The 19,457-nt window shown below is 40.5% G+C and overlaps 1 protein-coding gene across 1 annotated transcript in view; it reads right to left on the bottom strand.

Moving 5' to 3' along the window:
- Positions 1–9,147: 9,147 nt before the first annotated feature.
- The window catches only part of MYRFL (myelin regulatory factor like), a 41,686-nt gene continuing 31,376 nt past the window's right edge, over positions 9,148–19,457 (bottom strand). Inside the window, exons 20-25 of the mRNA XM_075500588.1 lie at positions 17,675–17,749; positions 14,759–14,846; positions 14,428–14,502; positions 12,215–12,323; positions 9,533–9,607; positions 9,148–9,439 (exon numbers count right to left, since the gene is read on the bottom strand). Coding sequence (XP_075356703.1) covers positions 9,353–9,439; positions 9,533–9,607; positions 12,215–12,323; positions 14,428–14,502; positions 14,759–14,846; positions 17,675–17,749 — 509 coding nt within the window. The 3' untranslated portion in view covers positions 9,148–9,352. The remainder of the gene's footprint in view (positions 9,440–9,532; positions 9,608–12,214; positions 12,324–14,427; positions 14,503–14,758; positions 14,847–17,674; positions 17,750–19,457) is intronic.

Raw genomic sequence — 19,457 nt, 5'->3', positions numbered from 1 at the left:
AAAACGCCTGAGATGGCAGAAGTTCAGTGAAAGGAAGAACTGTGCAGTCATGAGGAGAAAAACAAGGCGATTAACCTGCCCCACCCAGTAGCCTTTTGGGGTTTGGTTTTTTGAGTAGGGCCCATGAACCTTCAGCAGCCAGCCAAACGATGCTCTCCAGCACCCTATCAGCAATGAGGTTATCGCAGCAAGCGGCTAGTGCAAGTTTCTATGCCTGAAGAAATCAAAGCTTCAAAAACTATTATCAATGCCTGAAAAACTGACAAAAGCAAATTAGGAAGAGGGGAAGTCAAAACTGACTTTTTTGCAACCAAGATCCTCCAAAGTAAGAAAAAGGAATTTCTTTTTGAAGATTAAAAATGCAAAATCTTAAGGTTGCAGCAGACTCCAAATCAGCCTAGAGACCGAGAAATGTGACTTCGAGGAAAGGGCACCCTACAAAGGCTTAAGACACCCACCAGAAGATGGAGAAAGAACAGGTCCATTCACAAAAGACTAATTCCCAAATAGTCAAAGCTTATGATCAGCAGTGCAAGTCATAGCAGAGCTGGCTCATAGAAAACTTATTTCTTCTTGGTGTCATGGGAAGCCATGGTGTTAACAGTGCAGGTACTTCACATCTTCATGGCCCATCTCCCTCCTACTCTGCTGTAGGATACCCCTGCAATGGTGAGAGACATGCTGAGGTAAGGCATATCATTCCTTAGAGTGAGAGAAAAGCTGCTAGAAAACTTTGGGGCCCTGACTCTTCAACCTGCAAGTCTTACAGCCCCTTGCTAAAGCTCAAAACAGATAGCAGTGGTGTAGAATTTGAAAGGCAATTTATTTTGAATAGTAAAAATGGGTGTTTGTGGTAAAGTGCAACTATGGAAATAAAAGAGTAAAGCCTAAGACCAAACTTCACTCTCTGTAGCAAAATTCTGCAGCATTAGCATGCATTATTTATAAGCATCCATCATCATTTTGTGCTCTCTCTGCCCCAAATGTACGCACTGACACAGTCCCCAACAGCAACATACAGTACGGAAGGGAAGAGTGCAGCAAAGACCTGTAGGCAGATCTCTCTACCTATGTAACACCTGCACTGGGTAACGCTAGGTAATGACCTAGAGTAGGATCTTGGTCAAAGTGTAGGCGGCGTAACTACAGGATATAACCACGTTAACCATCCCTAGTTCCAAAGATATCCAAACCCCTCCGCAAGGATATCTGCAGTCTTAATTAACCTTCTGAGAAATCAGAAAAAGATAGATTATGCTTAGTTACTGCCTCATTTTGTTAACGAGAGATAATTGAAGAAACACATGCTAAAGTGATTGCCTAATCATCACATCAAATTAGTTAAAAAAAAAATCAATTCATTGTGATCAAATAGTTATTTACAAAAAACGCAACAATACACAGAGCACATTACTTGTCTGGGGTGAATCTCATCCAGTCTGGACAAGCGGCCTTTGTGCAAGGAGCTTTGTAGAGCAAGAAAGATCGAGGCTGTGCCCCAGCAGCCTTTGGATGAATTTTGGAAATCGGAGCATCCTTCCTGCTGCTCCATGACCTCCCATTTGAGAATGTTTCCCATCCCTTTGCTGTGCATCTGAGGAACCTCTGACTCCTGGATCAGTGCTCCCCCCTGTAGCAATACCCTGACCCCGTCCATTCTCCCTCTGCCATCAAGGTGAAGGCAATGAGGGTCCACATGAAGAGCCTGCGTGCCTCTATGTCTCCGAAAGGCAGGATTAGCCCTATTGACAACAAAAGTCCTCTGTCACCCCTACCCCCTAATGACATTCTCTTCATCTAGGTTTTCAGTGCGGAAAAGTGTCAGATAAATGCATAATGAATTATTTGTAAGTAATTTAATCTGAAGAGCTTTGTTCCAAAATCATGTAAGGCTCTGTGCATCTAACAAAGCATTCAGGACACAACTTATTTTAGGAATCAGCAATATGCTTTAGGCAGAAATCTCAGTTTGTAAATACTGCATTCTGGCCCAGCAGATTTCCTTCCTGATAGACCATGACCACTTCATAATTCTAGGGCAGAACCATGAAGATTAATAAAAAGCAGAAAGAGGATTTTAATCAACACAGCCAGCTGGTCTGTGGTTTAGATTATGTTGTGGAAGGGAAAGTGTAACATTAAGATTGAATGAAAAATGCAAAGCACTGATTACCCTGCAGAGTATCTCTACCAGCTAAATTAACATTAATCTCAAATTTGCAAACCCTGTGCTTATATTACTGCATGCAGGCAATTGCAATAAATTTAACATCAACTAGAAATTAAAGCATCCGCCTTTAAAATAATGAGTTTTGTTTTAAATCCTGTTCACAAAAGTCACTTTCCTTTCTACCCGTTACTAAGAAGATGACCCGTTTTAAATTTCATCCTTTAAAAGTAGCGTAATGAGTTCCTTTGTTTGGAAGGAGGTAAAGCTGGGGACAGGGCGGCTGGAAAGCAACTAGCGAGGGAAGAGGAGAGGGAGCCCGGGGGCAGGAAGATGAAGGCTTTTCCAATACAGGGGCATGCAGCCAAAGGATGGGAGCTGTGGTCTGCAGGGGAACAGTTCTGGGTGCTTGGGAGGACGGTGGCTCCTCCAGGAGACCGACACGGAGAGTTGGCAGAGGCTGCAGCCTGGCTGCTGCTCCTGGCCGGCAGATGTAGGCTGCTGCCAGCTGCTGCGGGGTGGAGGGAGAAGGGGGGAAACAAGCTGGCTGGACCCAGGCCAAGGAGCAACAAAAGGCTTGTGTGCCATCGCCACATCGCCCTGCCCCACCGACCGCCCAGCCTGCAGAGTGCCATAGCAACCAGGGTTAAAATTGGGTCAGGATTGCCTGTGTGAGACCTGTTATTTTGAATATAGGGCTTGGGCTTGCACTGAAAATGTTCATTCATGTGCTATTTTGACAGACAACATGCTATTTGGGGAAGCTGGAGGGGGGAGAGGAGACTATATTTATGAGGACGTCAAGCTACCCAAAGTGCTGCAAGTGAGTGCTGCATGAATTTTTCTTTTTTTAACCTACACTGGACCCGGACAAGACACACTAGGACTAACTAAAGTGCCTTAACATGTCTCAAACTTCACTGCCGCTCTGGTTGTGCTCAGTAAGTCCCAGGTCCTGAGTCTGGCTGGGGACCACCGAGGCTGGGCCATGTGGGTGCCTGCTGCCGGGATGCAACCACTGCACTCCCCAAAGCTCAGAAGACAGCAGGAGGGGCAGCAAGTCAGTGGACAAAATATACGTAATCTAGGACTGGGACATGCTTATGCCTTGGCCTTTCCTTAGAAAGCACTGTTCTTTCAGCCAAATGATTTTGCGAGTGCAGAACATAACCAGCACCTGCCACTCCAGGTATTATTCGGTGGTTTGCAGATGTTAATTAAAATTACTCATTCCACAGTGAGCAAACACACCCACGTCAGATTAGAAAAATTTAACGAACACTATGCATGCCTAAGAGCAAGGGAGGGGATGTGGAAATGTAAGTGAAAACCGTTTCTTCCAATTACTTGATCAACATTGTCCAGAAAAAAAAATGTTCCTGCTTTTTCCAGAGAAACATTCCTATAGCCTAACAAGGATTTTGAGTTGACATGCCAAGCTCAAAGCATTCAAACTGAAAAGCTAAAGTTAGACCTATACACTCCTCAGTGGGCCTGATTTTTCAAAAGTGCTGAGCACGTTGTTTTACTAAAAGAGGGTCTGTTTGATTAGTCCCAAACATATATAATCCTGACACATATGAGCATCTCAGTGTGTTTAATATATTTACCCTTACAACACTGCCCCGCTTCCAGTTCCTCTTCCCCTTCAAGAAGGGAAAATACTATTAGCAAAGTTTTATTAGTGAGCAATTGAGGCATGAAGGCTTCATCACTGGCGCCAGGTCTACAGAGAAGCGAGACTGAATCCCAGCTTCCCTAATGTCAAAGATGTTATCCAAAGCTCTGGATCTACAAACTAAAACTTCCCAAACATCCTGTTTCAAAAAGCACCATCTCCCCTAAGAAACCTGAGAGCCATCACTCAAGATTCTTTTGTCTGGAATGAACTGAATCCTGGCTTGAAACGGAACACCAATTTTCCAAGCTGATACGATCAACCTCCCTGTTCTGCTTACTAATAATTTTTAATGTGTTGACCAATTAAAATCAAATTCGATAGAGGCTCAGCCATATTATGTTTCTACAAGATTCAAGGAAATCTGAAGCCAAGAAGAGAAAAAGACCCAAACTGGTGTGCACACAAAGAAACAGACAGGCACAATTTAATCTTTCCAAAGGCAGGTAGGAACTCCCTGTGTGAGGGAGCAGCCAGCTTTCCCCGTCGGTATGAGAGCAGCTCAAATCAGAGCTGGTCCTGCCTTTTGCCTCGTCCAACAGGTAGGGAACATGGGAGGAAGCAAACATCATGTGGCAGAGCGATCCACAGAAGCCAGCAGAGCGGCTGGGATTTTTGCAGTGGCGGGCTGTCAGCGAGACAGGACACAAATCTGCAGGAAATAGTTCCTCTGTAGCACAGCGTAGCTGGGACATTAAGTAGAATTATTCCAAGATGAAGGTAAGATCTGTAAACGAATCCTATAATGAGCTTCTATCAGTTGTGTTCAATGCTTTTAAGTGTACTGTAATGTCATACATAAAAGCCATGTCTTCATATAAAGCAACATATAAAAGTCTTAAAACACTGCAACTAGTTTATAAATTATGATTAATTTTCTGTGTATCTTGAAACTAGTTTCTATACCTACAATGAACTGATTAATTTTAAACATACTCCAGCACTCTGATCAGCAGAAAGAGTAAACCTGATGTAAATCAGGTTTTCGTTGTGCAGCTGGATTGTCTCAGGTTCTGTGCGATGGATTTGTAATTTAAGAAGTGAATGACTCCTGAGTGAGCAGCTTCTCGCGCTGTGGGCAGAATTTAACCCACTAACAATTCTTAATGCAAGTATTTTTCTGATTCTAGAAAGCATGCTATGATCATAGAAAAATGTAGATAAGCAGGACTTGATCAAAAGCTTACCCTTCAGAGCCATGCTGTGCAGGACTCCAGACTCAGCTTTGGGATTGCTGGCTCCTCACAGTAGGCTCACATCATGCACCAGAGAGCCTCCTCAGTACCTACCAGGCCTCTTCTGAACTAAAGGGTCATTTGAACTGAGCTGCAGCCAGAAAGCAAAATGCCCTTTTGCTCACGGCTGTCTACAGCTTCTGCTGGGGTTGTGCCCGAAGGCTCTCGGCTATTCCAGCTGCGGACTCACACCCCAGAACCACTCATTCTGCTCCTCGGCCTTGTACTTGGTTTCCGTGGGGTGACCATACAGGATTTTCCCTCTCCGCTTGGTGCGCCGGGCTTTCAAGTGATCTCAGGTCCTCACTTAAAATGCTGCTGCCACCGCTAGATCAAACTTACTGAAAGCAAGGCTAGGTAATTTGTGTTACAGTCAAGTAAAAATGTGAATTGCCGTATCATGTTCTTGGTGTGAACAGCTGGTTTGAAACCCAGATCAGGTTGTACCAGATGGCCCTGTTCTAGCTCTAGCTTTGCCTCCGGCAATTTACGGCTGTGCGTACCACCCACACTGGAAGTTTGCTTTGCCTCAGCTCCCTTTCAAATTAGGGGAAGATATTCCAGTGATGGATATCTGGAGGTCTCTACAATTCATCCACATTGTGTTAAAAAGAGGTAAGGGAAGGGGTTTTCCTGTTCCAAGTACAATGTAGGTAACACATTAATAATTCGTTATTAGGCATCACGAAATTTGTTTCAAATTACATTGTAATGACCACTACTAAAAACTGTTGCAACTTTATCACTGAGCACACAGAAATGGCAGAAAAACACCTGAGACGCTTGAACTTTTTAGAACCATGTTTTTCACTTGGAAAAATCAATCCATACTTCCTCTAGTTGTTCAGGATGGAAAATGCTGCTGGCCGTGGTATTCTACTATGGCAGTCCTAGTTCAGTGTTGTACAAGGGAGAAGGACTGCATGAGGTAGGGAATGTCACTGGTCCGGTGGTGTCAGGATGCGTTCCACCTCCCCAAACACAGGAAAGTGAAGACTCAGCAGATATGGGAGTGAGAATCCGTATTTTCACACCAAAACGGACTGAAATCTGGGCATGTACGGCACCCACTGTGCATCTGCTGGGGCTGTATCGTGGTTTAACCCCAGTAGGCAGCTAAACACCACCCAGCCGCTCGCTCGCTCCCTCCCAGTGGGATGGGGGAGAGAAGCAAAAGTGAGAAAACTCGTGGGTTGAGATAAAGACACTTTAATAGGGAAAGCAAAAGCCGTGCACACAAGCAAAGCAAAGCAAAGCAAGGGATTCATTCCCTCCTTCCCATGGGCAGGCAGGTGTTCAGCCATCTCCAGGAAAGCAGGGCTCCATCACGCGTAACCGTTACTTGGGAAGACAAACGCCATCACTCCCAACGTCCCCCCTTCCTTCTTCTTCCCCAGCTTTATATACTGAGCATGACAACATACGGTATGGGATATCCCTTTGGTCAGTTGGGGTCAGCTGTCCCAGCCGTGTCCCCTCTCAGCTTCTTGTGCACCCCCAGCCTACTCGCTGGTGGGGTGGGGTGAGAGGCAGAAAAGGCCTTGACTCTGTGTGAGCACTGCTCAGCAGTAACTGAAACTTCCCTGTGTTATCAACACTGTTTGCAGCACAAATCCAAACCATAGCCCCATACCAGCTACTATGAAGAAAATTAACTCTATCCCAGCCAAAACCAGCACAGGCTGACACTCCATGGGCTTGCTGAACCCGCTGTACACGCACTGTACAGCCAGCCAGCACAGGCCTGGCAATTCAATGTATTCTGCAAATGTTATCCAGGGGGAAGGAGAATTGAAACATTTTCTGGGATTTCCAGGTGACCAAGCACCTGGCTGACTCTCAGACAAAAGAGCCATAATGCAAGTATAAGCTGAATCATTACATTGGGTATCTGCTCTTGCACTTTTGGACCTGACGTATGGGAAATCCCAGGCAAATAGCAAAGTTTTTCTTTTTTAACTAGACCAAACTTCTAGATGGAAAAACAGGGTATGCTCAGGGACGCTCAGGGTTCTGTTACACTACTAGTATTTTCTCCTGGCCCCAAGATCCACCAACTCATTCAGTGGTAACCCCAATATAATTAGTGTCACAAAGAGACAGAAGTCATCTGATCACCATTTAAAATGGTCAAAACACTGCTGTTAATATGTCATCCCATTTAAAAAACTCTTTCAGCTCACTGTCATTCACAGCAGGAGCCTGAAGACTATTTATCACAGTTTTTTCAATGCCAAATATTTCATTTCTGCCAGTTGCTCCCTAGCTTTCGCCAAGGTGGATTTTTGTTACCTCGGACATGTTAGAACACAGCCTTCATACAGCAACTTGTCATCTTAAATCTGAATAAAATCTTCAAGAGTAGCTTACTAAAAATGTATGACAGGAACTAGTTGAAAATTCTTGAATGGGCAAAGTAATGTGTAACACAATCACCACAAGCACTTTCACAAAGAAAATAGTTGCTATCCCACATGCATCTCACCCCAGACTGTAATCACAGGAAGTTTTTTGATGACAGGAAACACTGGGAGCTTATATTCTCCTACATGCAGTGCTCTGTGCCACTGGGAGGAGTATTTCAACCCAGAATAGTGTGAGGAAAAACAGGTGGGTCTAGAAATGCACAATTTTTGTTCAAAATGCACTTGCATTATCATCTGTGACCAGGTGACACTTCTTAGGAATTACCCTCAAGTATGGACCGTAAAAAACTAAAGGCACAAACTTCTGATGCTTTTGGATCCAGAGTTCCAAGACCAGTTAGTCTCTGGGATATTACAGAACATGTGGTCTACGCCATAAATACTTCCCGGGGGAAAAAAAAAAGAAAGAAGAAAAAAAAAAACCAAAACCAAAACTAAACCCTTATATGTTTAAGGTCAAAGTAGTGAGTCATTTAAGGCAAAAAAACCCACAGACATTGCAGTTAACCCTAACTGAAGCACATACATCTAAACAAAATCAGCAAGGTCATCCTTAAAGGAAATCCCAAAATAGTGACAAAAGAAATGCCAAACAAAGGCACAGGAACAAATTAAACTCTCCCATTGCATCATCAGGCAATAAATATACAGTTAAGACACACTGGTGTTTACAAAGACTGTGGTCAGCTCTTTTTTAGAGATTAATTTTTCTTCCTAATGTTTCCCTTTCACTGCTAAATAAAGAAATTCATTCAGAGTAAGGTTCTTCACATGTAACTTTTACATTATAAATTTTTAAAAGCCTACAGTCTATCCATTGTATTTATTTTCTCTTCTCTACACAAAACAAATCATTGTTCTAAACATACCCCACAACACTATTTATACTGTACTTGGTTATTACATCTGTTTTCCTTCTGTCTGAGCAACTAATGCGAAATTTCATTCAAATAGCTTTACATTAAAAATGTATTTCCTAAATATAAACAGAAAGATTTCTCCCATGCACGTGTGTATCCACGTCCATCTTAGAAAGCCATGCAGGCAAGACATTCTTCTTCTCAAATATTTCTGCTCTTTCATCACACTAGCACAAATCACAAACGCCAAGAAAAAAATAACCTGAATTTAGGAGTAAATAGTTCATTCCTGCTGTACAGTTTTAAAAAAAAAGGTAGCTGAAACATATCTCAAACAGCAGCAGCGTCGTTAAATCACACAATTGTAATGGCAATGATGGTGCTGCCTTACGAAATGGAAATACTTACACACACCAAAGAATTGACCTGTTGTTCCCAACTTAACAGCACTTATTTTAGAGGGCGTTTGCACAGTGCTATGTTTCTCTCTCAAAGTTTTGTTTGGTTTTGGTTTTGCTAGGACAAAAATAGATTTATATATAAATAAAGGGCAGCTGATACTAAGAGAAGGTAAATGCCTGTAGGACAGAAGCAGGTCTCCTGACTGCAAATAACATTTTATTGTCTTACTGTCTTCTGAGGACTGGAGTGTATCCCAGCTCAGCAGAGCTTCTACCCATTTGCTCGTCTGCCATATGTACAACATCATATAACTTCACTATGATCAATGGGATTATTTATTTACACATCATAGACTCCATTGCCTCACGTCCTTTTAGAAACAGTTCCTGCAAATGCAGAGCTACGGTCGTTGCAAACACTTTATTTTTCTCCTTTTTTTTTTAATTTAAAAGTGAAACAAACAAGAAAGTGCCATACAACTCAGCAAGAGGTTTAAAAAAATATCCAGGGCCATTCACAAGTCTTTTTTTCATATCAAAAGCTTCATTGTCTTCTCCCCAAAGAACAGAATGATCAGCGACATTTTAGTTACACTGGCGATAAAAATAGAAGTAGTAATCAGTAAAAAACATTCCAGCAAAATACGGATCTGTCGAGCAGCCTGCAAAACCCTGCAGAAGAAAAACAAAGGAGATTCATACAGGATCTTCTCTCAGTTCGAATGCTATTTGTCTTTTGCTGTGTTGCCATTTGAAAAGGCTTACCGGTGCAGCTACACGGAAATAGTATGCACTGTCATACAATTTAGCTACAGGGAGAGTCCAAATATGCTGACGTCCCTAGATGAGAAATGAGAGAGATTAGATAACCTTATTTCACATTAAATTGGAGAGAAGGTTAGGCTCTGGAAACATTTCACTGACAAATGCAGTGCAAAGTAATTATGATAACAAGACTTGATAGCTATAGTCAGAGTATTTAAAGACAAAGCGCTGATTTTAAACCCTGCAAATGTGGGTCTGCTCTGATCAGCTCTGCCCAGGAACTGACAGACATCTGGCTCCCAGCAACACTCAACTGGCTCTGAATAACTGAACTCCCTCTCTAGTTTTCCAAGCAAATCCCACAATAAATAGGGATTGTTCCTGATGTGCCAGGTGGCCCGAGAGCTTTAAGGTGTAATAGTAGCAAATGGCAATTCTGCTGATTTTGAAACAGCAACTTTAGTAGTCTCAGAAGGCAGTGAAAGTTCCTCTATATATTCTAAAGATACGAGAAGCATCTTCACTATTTCAAAAGCAGACGCAGGCAAGATTTCATGCTATTTTTGACTGCAGTGTCCTGCCATGTACAAATGAAAAAAATATGTTTTGTATCTGAAATGTTTATGCTACATTGAATAAAATAAAATTAAATCCTCACCTCTTTTTAACCTAATGATCCATGGTAACTATTATTTCATCAGTTTCTAGAGTCTCAACTCCTTCATCTTTCCCTCCACCCTTCACTTTCTGACACATTGTCTCTGCTGGAAACCATATGTTCACATGATACAACTTATGTGCGACTGCTGAGTCCAAATGGTTGGTTTCCTGCCCTTTGGTAGGGAATAAGCCTTCCAGTCCCTAGGAAAATCCTCTTGAAAAAAACTTCTTCAACTAGGCAGCATTTCTATTCTGAGTCACATCAAACCTGAATGCTCACTGCTGCTGGAAGCTAGTTAGCTTTAGTCTTCTGATGTGGATTTCAGGTTGACACAGGAAATCTCCTTGACCAGTTCTGGCAGTAAGCTTCAAGCATATTTCTGCATTGCAAAACTCTCTGGGTCTGACTTAATTTCAATTCTGTTGGAATTACAGCAGACAGGTCAAAACTTGGACAATTTTTGCGTTCTGATGGCTTTGCAGCAGTTGCAAAGAAGCCTGTAACTTTTTGCAAAGACATCTGAAAAGTTGATCAGAAAGTCAGCTTAAGGGTGGGGGTATCCCAACTGCTCTAATTTGACAAACCACCAAAAAAGTCATTTAAAATCAGTTAAGACCATATCATGTATGGCACCATAGATCAGAAATCTAAAGAAGACTCTGAAATGACTTCCAACTTCAGGGAGGTTTCTCCTACAATGTGTTCAGAACTGCTACTATCCTTGCTTCTGCCTTTCCTACTGTTTTAGCCAGAATAAACATTTCCAAGCAATGTGGACAAATCAAGGCCTTGAAAGAGCCTTCTATTTCCAGCTAATTTGAAGGGAGTTTAAGGCCTTCATCAATTTACTGGAGATTATCAAAAGTTTGCAAGATCCAGTCTCTAAATATTTTTTTACTGGGAAAAGCTAACATGTTTTAACAGCTTTTATTCCATTGAGGCAATCCAGAGAACGACATGTAAACAACTCTTGCTTTTACAATGAAGAACTTTTCCTAGAGAGATTTATTGGTAAACTCCTGTTTACACAGAAATAAATGGGAATACTACCATTATCTGCAGTGAATTCAAGACTTAAAAACTAGAATTCATGACCCACAAGACAATAGCGGAAACAGTAGAGTAGATGAGAGTTTGGAGGACTGTCTCCTAAGGCCCTGGGTGAAAAGTACTCCTATTTTTGAAGTATCTCTGGAGATATATAGAGTTATAGTGGTGAGTTAGGCTGAAGTAGACTCAAAACTGTCCTTGTAGAGAGTCACTAGATAGATTTTTATAAAATTCAGCAGAAAACTGACTCCTACAAAAAGGTTGCATCTCATTATGGTCATGCCAAAGCCAGCTATGGCTGGCAGACTCAAAGTACCATTTGAATTTCTACAACCTTAATCAAGATCAGCATTTTGCAGCCATTCATTTTATGTCAGTTTCTAATGGACTATTTCTTTTTCCCAAGTGCCCATAAATACACTATTAACATGCCAGGGTAGCTGGCATGAGCTACCCTCCTTTCCACACTCTGGAGCCAAAGATCTTAATGGTCTTTTTTATCTCTTCATTCATTCCTTACAAACAGTGGTGTATAAGGCTATTTAGCAGAACTAGGTATTATAACAAGTTTTTTCCACTTTCGTATCTCCCTCTACTCCAGAATGCATCCACAGAGTGTTGCTTGAATCAAGAGCCATTTGAGGGATCATCTGACGATCCCAAAGTAAGACGATCAAATGACGTCTTACTTATGAGACTCTGATGCTTTTATGAAAAGCAAACAGAGCTAATAGAAGGGAACACCATTCTGGAGAGCAAGGGGAGATTAAAGCTAATCACAAATTATTTCAGCACTGTATGGCTTCAACCGCCAAAACTATCAGAAAAATGAACACTTTTTTCCTACGTAAAGCCCAATTTTATTTTCAGTTTTGAACAGTACCTTTAATGCGAGAGATGAAAAGAGTCATGTGCCGGGCAGTATATAAAAATGATCCCCACAAGCCAGAGTATTGCTGCAAAAATCTTACCTGTGTGGTTTCTAGGAAATCCTTCCTACTGTTTTGGCTTGAAGAATAATGGGAGCAATAATTTCCAAATATGACTTTGCAGAGAAATATAATTAATGGTTCTGTGGTGCTTCAAGAAACAGAGAAAAATAAGGATCTATCCAATTGCTTTTAAATAGGAGAATCATATATATAAATACAAAATACATACAAGGCAAAAAAATCTGAAGAATTGAATTGTGGAGTAATAAAGCAGAGGAGCCTACTTCACTGGTTGATGTGATGGAGATAAACCTAAGCCACCAACCTCTAAACTTGTCCCATTCCCCCCCACGAATGGAGGGTGTTTTGCATTTGGAAACCTGGGTGATCTTTACAGTTGTTAAGATAAATCTAGAAATGTACTCTAAACTTCCTCAAACCTCAAGCATATTCATAACAGAAGCTATTGTATATGACTTTTTATACAAATTAATGGTCATGACATGCTTGAGTTGCATGGCTAACATCATGCGTAGGCATAACATACCTGTGCCAGAGGGTACCTGGGCATCGAAACACAACATCAATTTTATGGAAAACAAACCCATAATAAAACTTAAAACAGGGACCTATATAAATAACTCCCATTTGCTACTGTACACATGCAAATATATCATTAAAAAGAAGTAAAAAAATCCCAGACTTTGTCTGGGAACGCATAGGTAAACAGCATTTCACTCAGAATTCTTCAACAGCAAAGACCGTGTGGTCATATCTTCTCCAAACTATCCCTAGAGAGTTTCCAGCACTTCCTAGCTTACCAGATGACTTTTCTGAGAAGAGTATAAACAAACAAAAATGCCTTGGAGATCCAAAGGAACTCAGATATGGTAATGGCTCGCAGAAAAAATGAAAGCAGAAGGTGGGGAAAGAGTGACATCAGTATTTACAGTTTATGCTGCAGGGAACAATGAAGCACCCCCAGCAAAATGCGCTTTCACAACCTTAATGAGGTACTTAAGAAACATCAATTTTAAAGCATATAATTCATATATGGCAGATTCTCTGTCCTACACAGGCTGTCAGTAGTGTGTGTTGGTTTCATTTGATTTTATTCAGCAGGCATAAAAGTTTTCCAAATTTTTGAAGCAGTTACAGTGTCTTACAACATTTGGACACAGCAATAATCCAAATATGTTTGGCTTTTCTTAAGCATTTTGGGTTTTGTTAAGATTGTGGCTTTGTTTAGTGAAAGTTTATAGCAAAGGTATATATTGAAAATCCCCCTCCTCCCAACCCACAAACCAATATCCAAAATAAATTCAGCACCTGCTACAGTGAAACTGAGTATGATGTATTAATCCCTACGTGGGAGGGTTGCATTACTAGTTTACAATGGCACACACTTAAAAGACAGATTTTCAGTTGCTGTAGAAAACAAGCAGGCACTTCAGGACTACTGTTATTTTTCCTCTTATCTGAAAAAGGCGGATGTTTACAAGGATTATATTCAAGATCAAAGGATTGGACCTAAAGACCATAACTTCACAGAGCCCTTTCCTGGAGAGACTGGAGTGATGAAGTGTCATCAAGCAGAGCGTTTGGCAGCTGTTCTGGCTATCGCTGGCCTTTCTCAGAGAAGAACCCCAAAAGAAAGGACTTTGTTACTTCCGGAAGAACACAACAGAACTAGACTTTGAGGAGAAAATATCTGCTGAGAGGAGTAAGTTTGCTGCTTATTCCCACTGTAAGTCACAATTTTATGCATTACCAGAGGTTCCTGCACAAAAATCCCCTTTTACAATGCTTGGCACAACAGGCCAAAAAAGGTGTTCTCTGGAGTTATATATAGATATATGTGTGTATATATATATAGATATATGTGTATATATATGTTCCTAATAATATTTCTCCACACCAAAAAAACTCAAATCCCTAGTCTACAGGCCACAATCCTGCTAATATATGCATACATGTCTGCTCAAATGATTATTAAACTGAACCTTAAGACTACTGTGTTTTAATATATGCATTAATGGGTGAAATTGTCACTGGGCTGAGAGCGGTATTGGGCCTATACTACAGCAAAGTATCTACCCAAAGGTCTATATTAAGAACTTAGTTGTGCATAGATTTGTCCCACTCCTCTGAATAGGGCCAAATTAGTGTCACAATAGAAATCAGGCAAGAATTACCATTAAAAAAATGAACCACTGTCTTGTTATATATGTATTATCTTCAACTGCACTTACTTTAGTTCCAGTGAGATTTCTACATCCATGGGTGTATATTTGTTAACAGGAATAACATAGCTGTAATTTCCAGACCTGGAAAAAAGGTGGCATTAATGCACCTTTAGTGCACATTAATGCACATTAATGCACTAATAAGATTTTGAGAGAGGTAGTATCCTTGCAAAACCATGGAAATTGCATTTAAATTTTAAAAGAAGAAATATGAAAAGGTAGAAAAAACTCCTGCACAGTAGAGGAAACAACTGTGAGAAGGAGCCAGCCAAGTAGCTATGCTACATTAGTGGTATTCTATTCCACCATAATAAAGCATAATAAAAAATTTACCTACCTGCACTGTAGATTTTTACTACAATAGCGATTGTCAATGCTTTGCTGGGTTTCCAAAATCTGTATGGAACTGATTGTTGTATCAATCCCTAAAAATATTGAGAATCATGTTTTCTTCTTGATTATTTCAGAAATCTTAGACAAAAGCATAATAAAGTTGCAGCTATTATAGTGACATCTAATCCCTTGCTTGCCACTACAGGAGTTGCTACAGGTCTAAATTAGCACCCAGTAAAAAGCCTTTGGTTGACTACCTTCATTCTGCCATTACAGGGGAGATAAGATCCTTGTTCGTTTTACAAAGACAAATATCCTGGGCAGGTACCTAATATTGTAACATTTTATTTTGGGCAGACATTGAAGGCTATTTTGATGGTAGTCCAAGCAGGATACAAACGTGTCAATGTTCATTTTGATGTACCAGAAGCCACACTCATGCAAGTAACCATTAATTTGAACAATACTATCTTTGCTGAGAGAAATAATTTGGAATGCAACAAAACTTGTTTCTAATCCTATGTGCAGGGAAACTATCTAACTCTAATGAATATTATAATTCCTTCATAAAATGCTGCCTTGAACTTGCAAGAACTTAGAGTTTTGTAATATTCTACATATATGAATATCAGGAAATATGAATAAAAATATGCTCAGCTAACCAAAAATATATATGCACTTTGATCCTAAGTAAACTGTAGCAACAGGAACAACTGAAAATAGTGGTAGCAGGATACTATATTGGTATCTTCTTCTATATTGATGTCTTCTATTAATCACTTACATCCTGAACTTGGAGGAAGTTTAAAGTCTAAGGAATGGAAATATGGAATAAAAACTCTACAAAAATTTGTATTTTAGAATTAGCTCAACATCCTATGTATAAACAGATGTATATACATTGTATTTATACATATGCACATGTAAAATATGTTTCAGGGCAGCACGCAATGCAGTAGATATCTAGACACTAGTGACTGAAAAACTAGTTTCTGGGGAAAAAAACAACTTCAAACCATAGCTGGTGTACTGATTACTGGGAAAGATGAGGAAAGTAACTGGTTACCAGAGTGATTATGTCCCTAACCAGGCTGGATTAAGTTCCCCCATTTGCCACAGGCTTCCTGTGATACTTTGGGCCAGCACCTCTGTGCCATGCAGGTGTTCTCTAAGGTGGCCAGTTCTGGTGAGATGAAGAGTATAGCCACAATGGCATGGCTCTTCCCCAAGGCAGATTAACCCTGTGGAGAGTTAGGCGGGAAGAACCAGTGTGCTAACACAGCAGCACAGCTTCTGCTTCCACAGCTGGCCTAGCGATTGCTGCACTGAGCTGCATCCTGAAAAGCTTAATTCTTCTGGATATATCTACAGCATTCGATCAGTGCAGGTCCATAGTTAGGACCTGCAGCATCTCAGACCTCTAAACCAGCCCACTTCAGTCTGAACTGTGGAGGGCCCTCAAACAGAAGGGGCCAAACAGGTTTAATCCCCCTGAGTGGACCTAGGTTCACATCGCCAATGGTTTGGGGAAGGCCCAGGTGTGGAGGGAGTGTGTGAGCCATCAGCAGATAGCCAGACTCCAGCTATTACCTACAGCATCAAGCTGCTGATTTTAAGTCTTGCAACATGGTGCCGAAAGCATAAGGAGGACCTGGTTCAGGAAGCCCAAGCCTGCTCTTCATATTGCACTGTGAACAGTGGTTTTGTGTTTCTGTTCCTCTGTTCTACAGCAACAGTTCCCTACTTTGCAAAGAAGCTTGACGATTATAGGCTGACCTGTGCTCTGATTATAAAACGTCTGTGTGGTAGTATATACTTAACTTTCAGCATACAAATATCCACATGTATGCTGAAGTGACAGAGGGAAATTGAGCATGTTCGTCTCAAAGAACTAGCACAGATGAACATTTCCCTATGGCACAGCATCTCATTACAACATGTATCATAGTAATGCCACAGAGGCTCATTTCTGAGGTGTGTAGCCATGTAAAAAATCAGAAGGGGAATGATTTTGCCCAGATCATCCCACAGGGATTATACCCAAGCAACAAACAGAACCTGTGTTCTATTCCTCACGTGGCCCCAGGCAGCAATCTCCTTTAAGTGCATGCCAGTGTATAGATACTTTATCATCCAAATATTGCCTAATCTTTAATCAAACATTTATAAAAAAAGGAAACCTTAAAACAGAGCATCCACATAAACAGAAAAGACAAGGCATAATCCTGCTCATATTGAACGAACGTCAGAGCATGCCATCATAACATATGTAATCAGCAGATACTCATCTTCACAGAAAACAATCAGTATTTTCAGCACAGACTGGCTCTGACAGCAGTGCACAGTCACTAAAAGGGGAGCCTGAAATCAAGCCACATGTCCTGTGTTGAAGAACTTCATTTCATCTCCACTCATGCAGGCAGTGTCAGGATCCTACGGTAGAGACGGCCCCTTTCAGCAGCTGACGTTTTTAATCCATGGGGTCAACTGGGCCAAACATCAAACACTTCCTTTACACTGTGTCATGCATTTCCTGCACACAAATACCACACTCACATGCTTAAGCATTTTGCTGTATAAGGGTTAGCAGTGTTGAGCACCTTACAAGATTTCAGCCCCTGTCAAGGAAAACGGCACTTGTCATTTTATTGTATCTGAAGCGAAGTCTAAGAACTCTCTAGAGAGGGCAGCCAGAATGTCTATAAAAATCTAACGAAGATGTAAGAATAAATTGCAATGACAAGAAAATTATAGTGAATCACAGGTATTTAATAGATTCCTAAGTGCTAATTCTCTATAATGACCAGTTATAAATGAAACTTCTCTAAATTCCAGCAGCAGAATTCCAAGCCTAAAGGTAGCTCTTCAAAGTTATACAATCATACATTTCAACAGTTTTTTTTTAAAAAGTGGGACTTACAGTCATTTCCAAGATCAGGTCTTCCATTAGATTTTTTGACTGGATCTCGTTCAGGTAACGTGTTACTTTTGTTTCCTGTGAAAGAATGTATGTACAAATGTCCCCAAGTTAGCCTTGCACAGTTGTAACAGCAAAATATGAATACAACACCCAAAGAGGTTTTGTTAATTATCTCTTGGATAAAGGCATGCATAACCAACAAGATAAACCTTGAAAATACAAAGCCCCTCTATTCAGAAGATATACACAGTCAAAAGAAATTCGTAGATAACAAGAAACAAGCTTTTGAAATGCTACAGAATATCTAAAACATTTCAAAAATAGCCTAATAGAAAAGCTTTCATCCCCCACACAGAATATCACCAATTGTTATAATAGATAGGCAAAGCGAAAGTCAACATCCAGTCAGGCACTTCAGCACAAATGTGATCATAAAGCCACATCTTCCTTATTAGTGAGAAAATGAATAAATAGGCATCTGCCACACAAACATAGACCAGGGGAATAACTTAGCTTTTTGAATGTGAGTTGTAAGACACTGAGGACTGACCCAAGTGAGACACAGTACTTCAGAGAGAGGATGAGTCACCAAATTAAAGAAACTAATACACAGCTCTTACAACGTGATCGCCATGTTCACTGATGTCACCTCTGTAATTTCAAATATTGAACTAGGCTGGAAATACAAGCTGATGATTTTTTTTTTTTAGTCTGTTCATTTTCTCTTTAAAAGATCTTCAAAAGATCTTTTGAATAGTCATCATACTGTACAACCTGGGGAAGGCAAAAGGCCCTTCAAGCCCATGGGAAATGGTTTAAAGCTGTTCCTATGCTTTTACACTAACTGCCAGCCAAGAATCTGTCCAGAGGTATGTTACCAATAAACTGGCACTGAGAAATGTTGATCTTGCCTAAACTAACACGCTTCATCAAATACTATTTCATCTGGGAAAAAACGGAATCATTTATTTCTAGATTACCAAAATGCTCCATTCCAAAGGAAGCATTCTGATTTCAAAATGACTGTTTAGAACAGAAGTCACTGCTTCATTGTATAAAATTTTATTTTATCAAAGGAGGGCTCAAAATGCATTATTTCACTGAGATTGAAACAAGAAAGCTGGGTTGACCTTACTGTTTTATTATTCATTCCAGATTTTGGGTTTCAGTATTGGGAAATATGAAAATTCAGACTTTCCTCATGCTTGTAGGTGACTGAGAGCATGTAGCAACATTAACAACTGGAATCTGAGGACCCAGAAGCAATGTAATACAAAATCATCTCTGGGATTTCCATAATTTTTGCGTTTTGATAGGAATCTGTGATACTGCTGCTAGTTATTCCTTGAATCCATTTTTTATTTACTTGCTCATCATATAGATTTGCCAGTTCTGACAACTTAGGTGGTAACTGTTGCATTTAGTAGTCATCTGCTGTCCCATTTCTTTACACTGTGGTCTGCTGCCACACACCTAGAAAAATAGCTACTGAACACATACAATTGGTTATACATGTACAGTAGGTCTTGAGGCAGAGCTAAAAAAGACCTATTCGTTCTCTCATTCTTCCTTTTAATTTACAAACTAGTTGTCACATCTTCCTTTCACTTTCCTCTGTTTTCTCTTAATAGTCTAGATATGTTAGTAATGCATTAGATGTTCCCTGCCTTTTTACATTTTCATTAACAGAGAACTATTCTGTAGGAAAACCTATATCCCCTGGTAAAGGTAAAAGATTGCTCACTGAAAGATGGATGTTCTCCCTGTAGATACAATACTTCAG

Source organism: Mycteria americana, chromosome 1, assembly GCF_035582795.1.
Source record: "Mycteria americana isolate JAX WOST 10 ecotype Jacksonville Zoo and Gardens chromosome 1, USCA_MyAme_1.0, whole genome shotgun sequence".
NCBI lineage: Eukaryota > Metazoa > Chordata > Aves > Ciconiiformes > Ciconiidae > Mycteria > Mycteria americana.
Note: the sequence above shows the minus strand (reverse complement) of the source record. Positions and strands in the feature narration are given on the sequence as shown.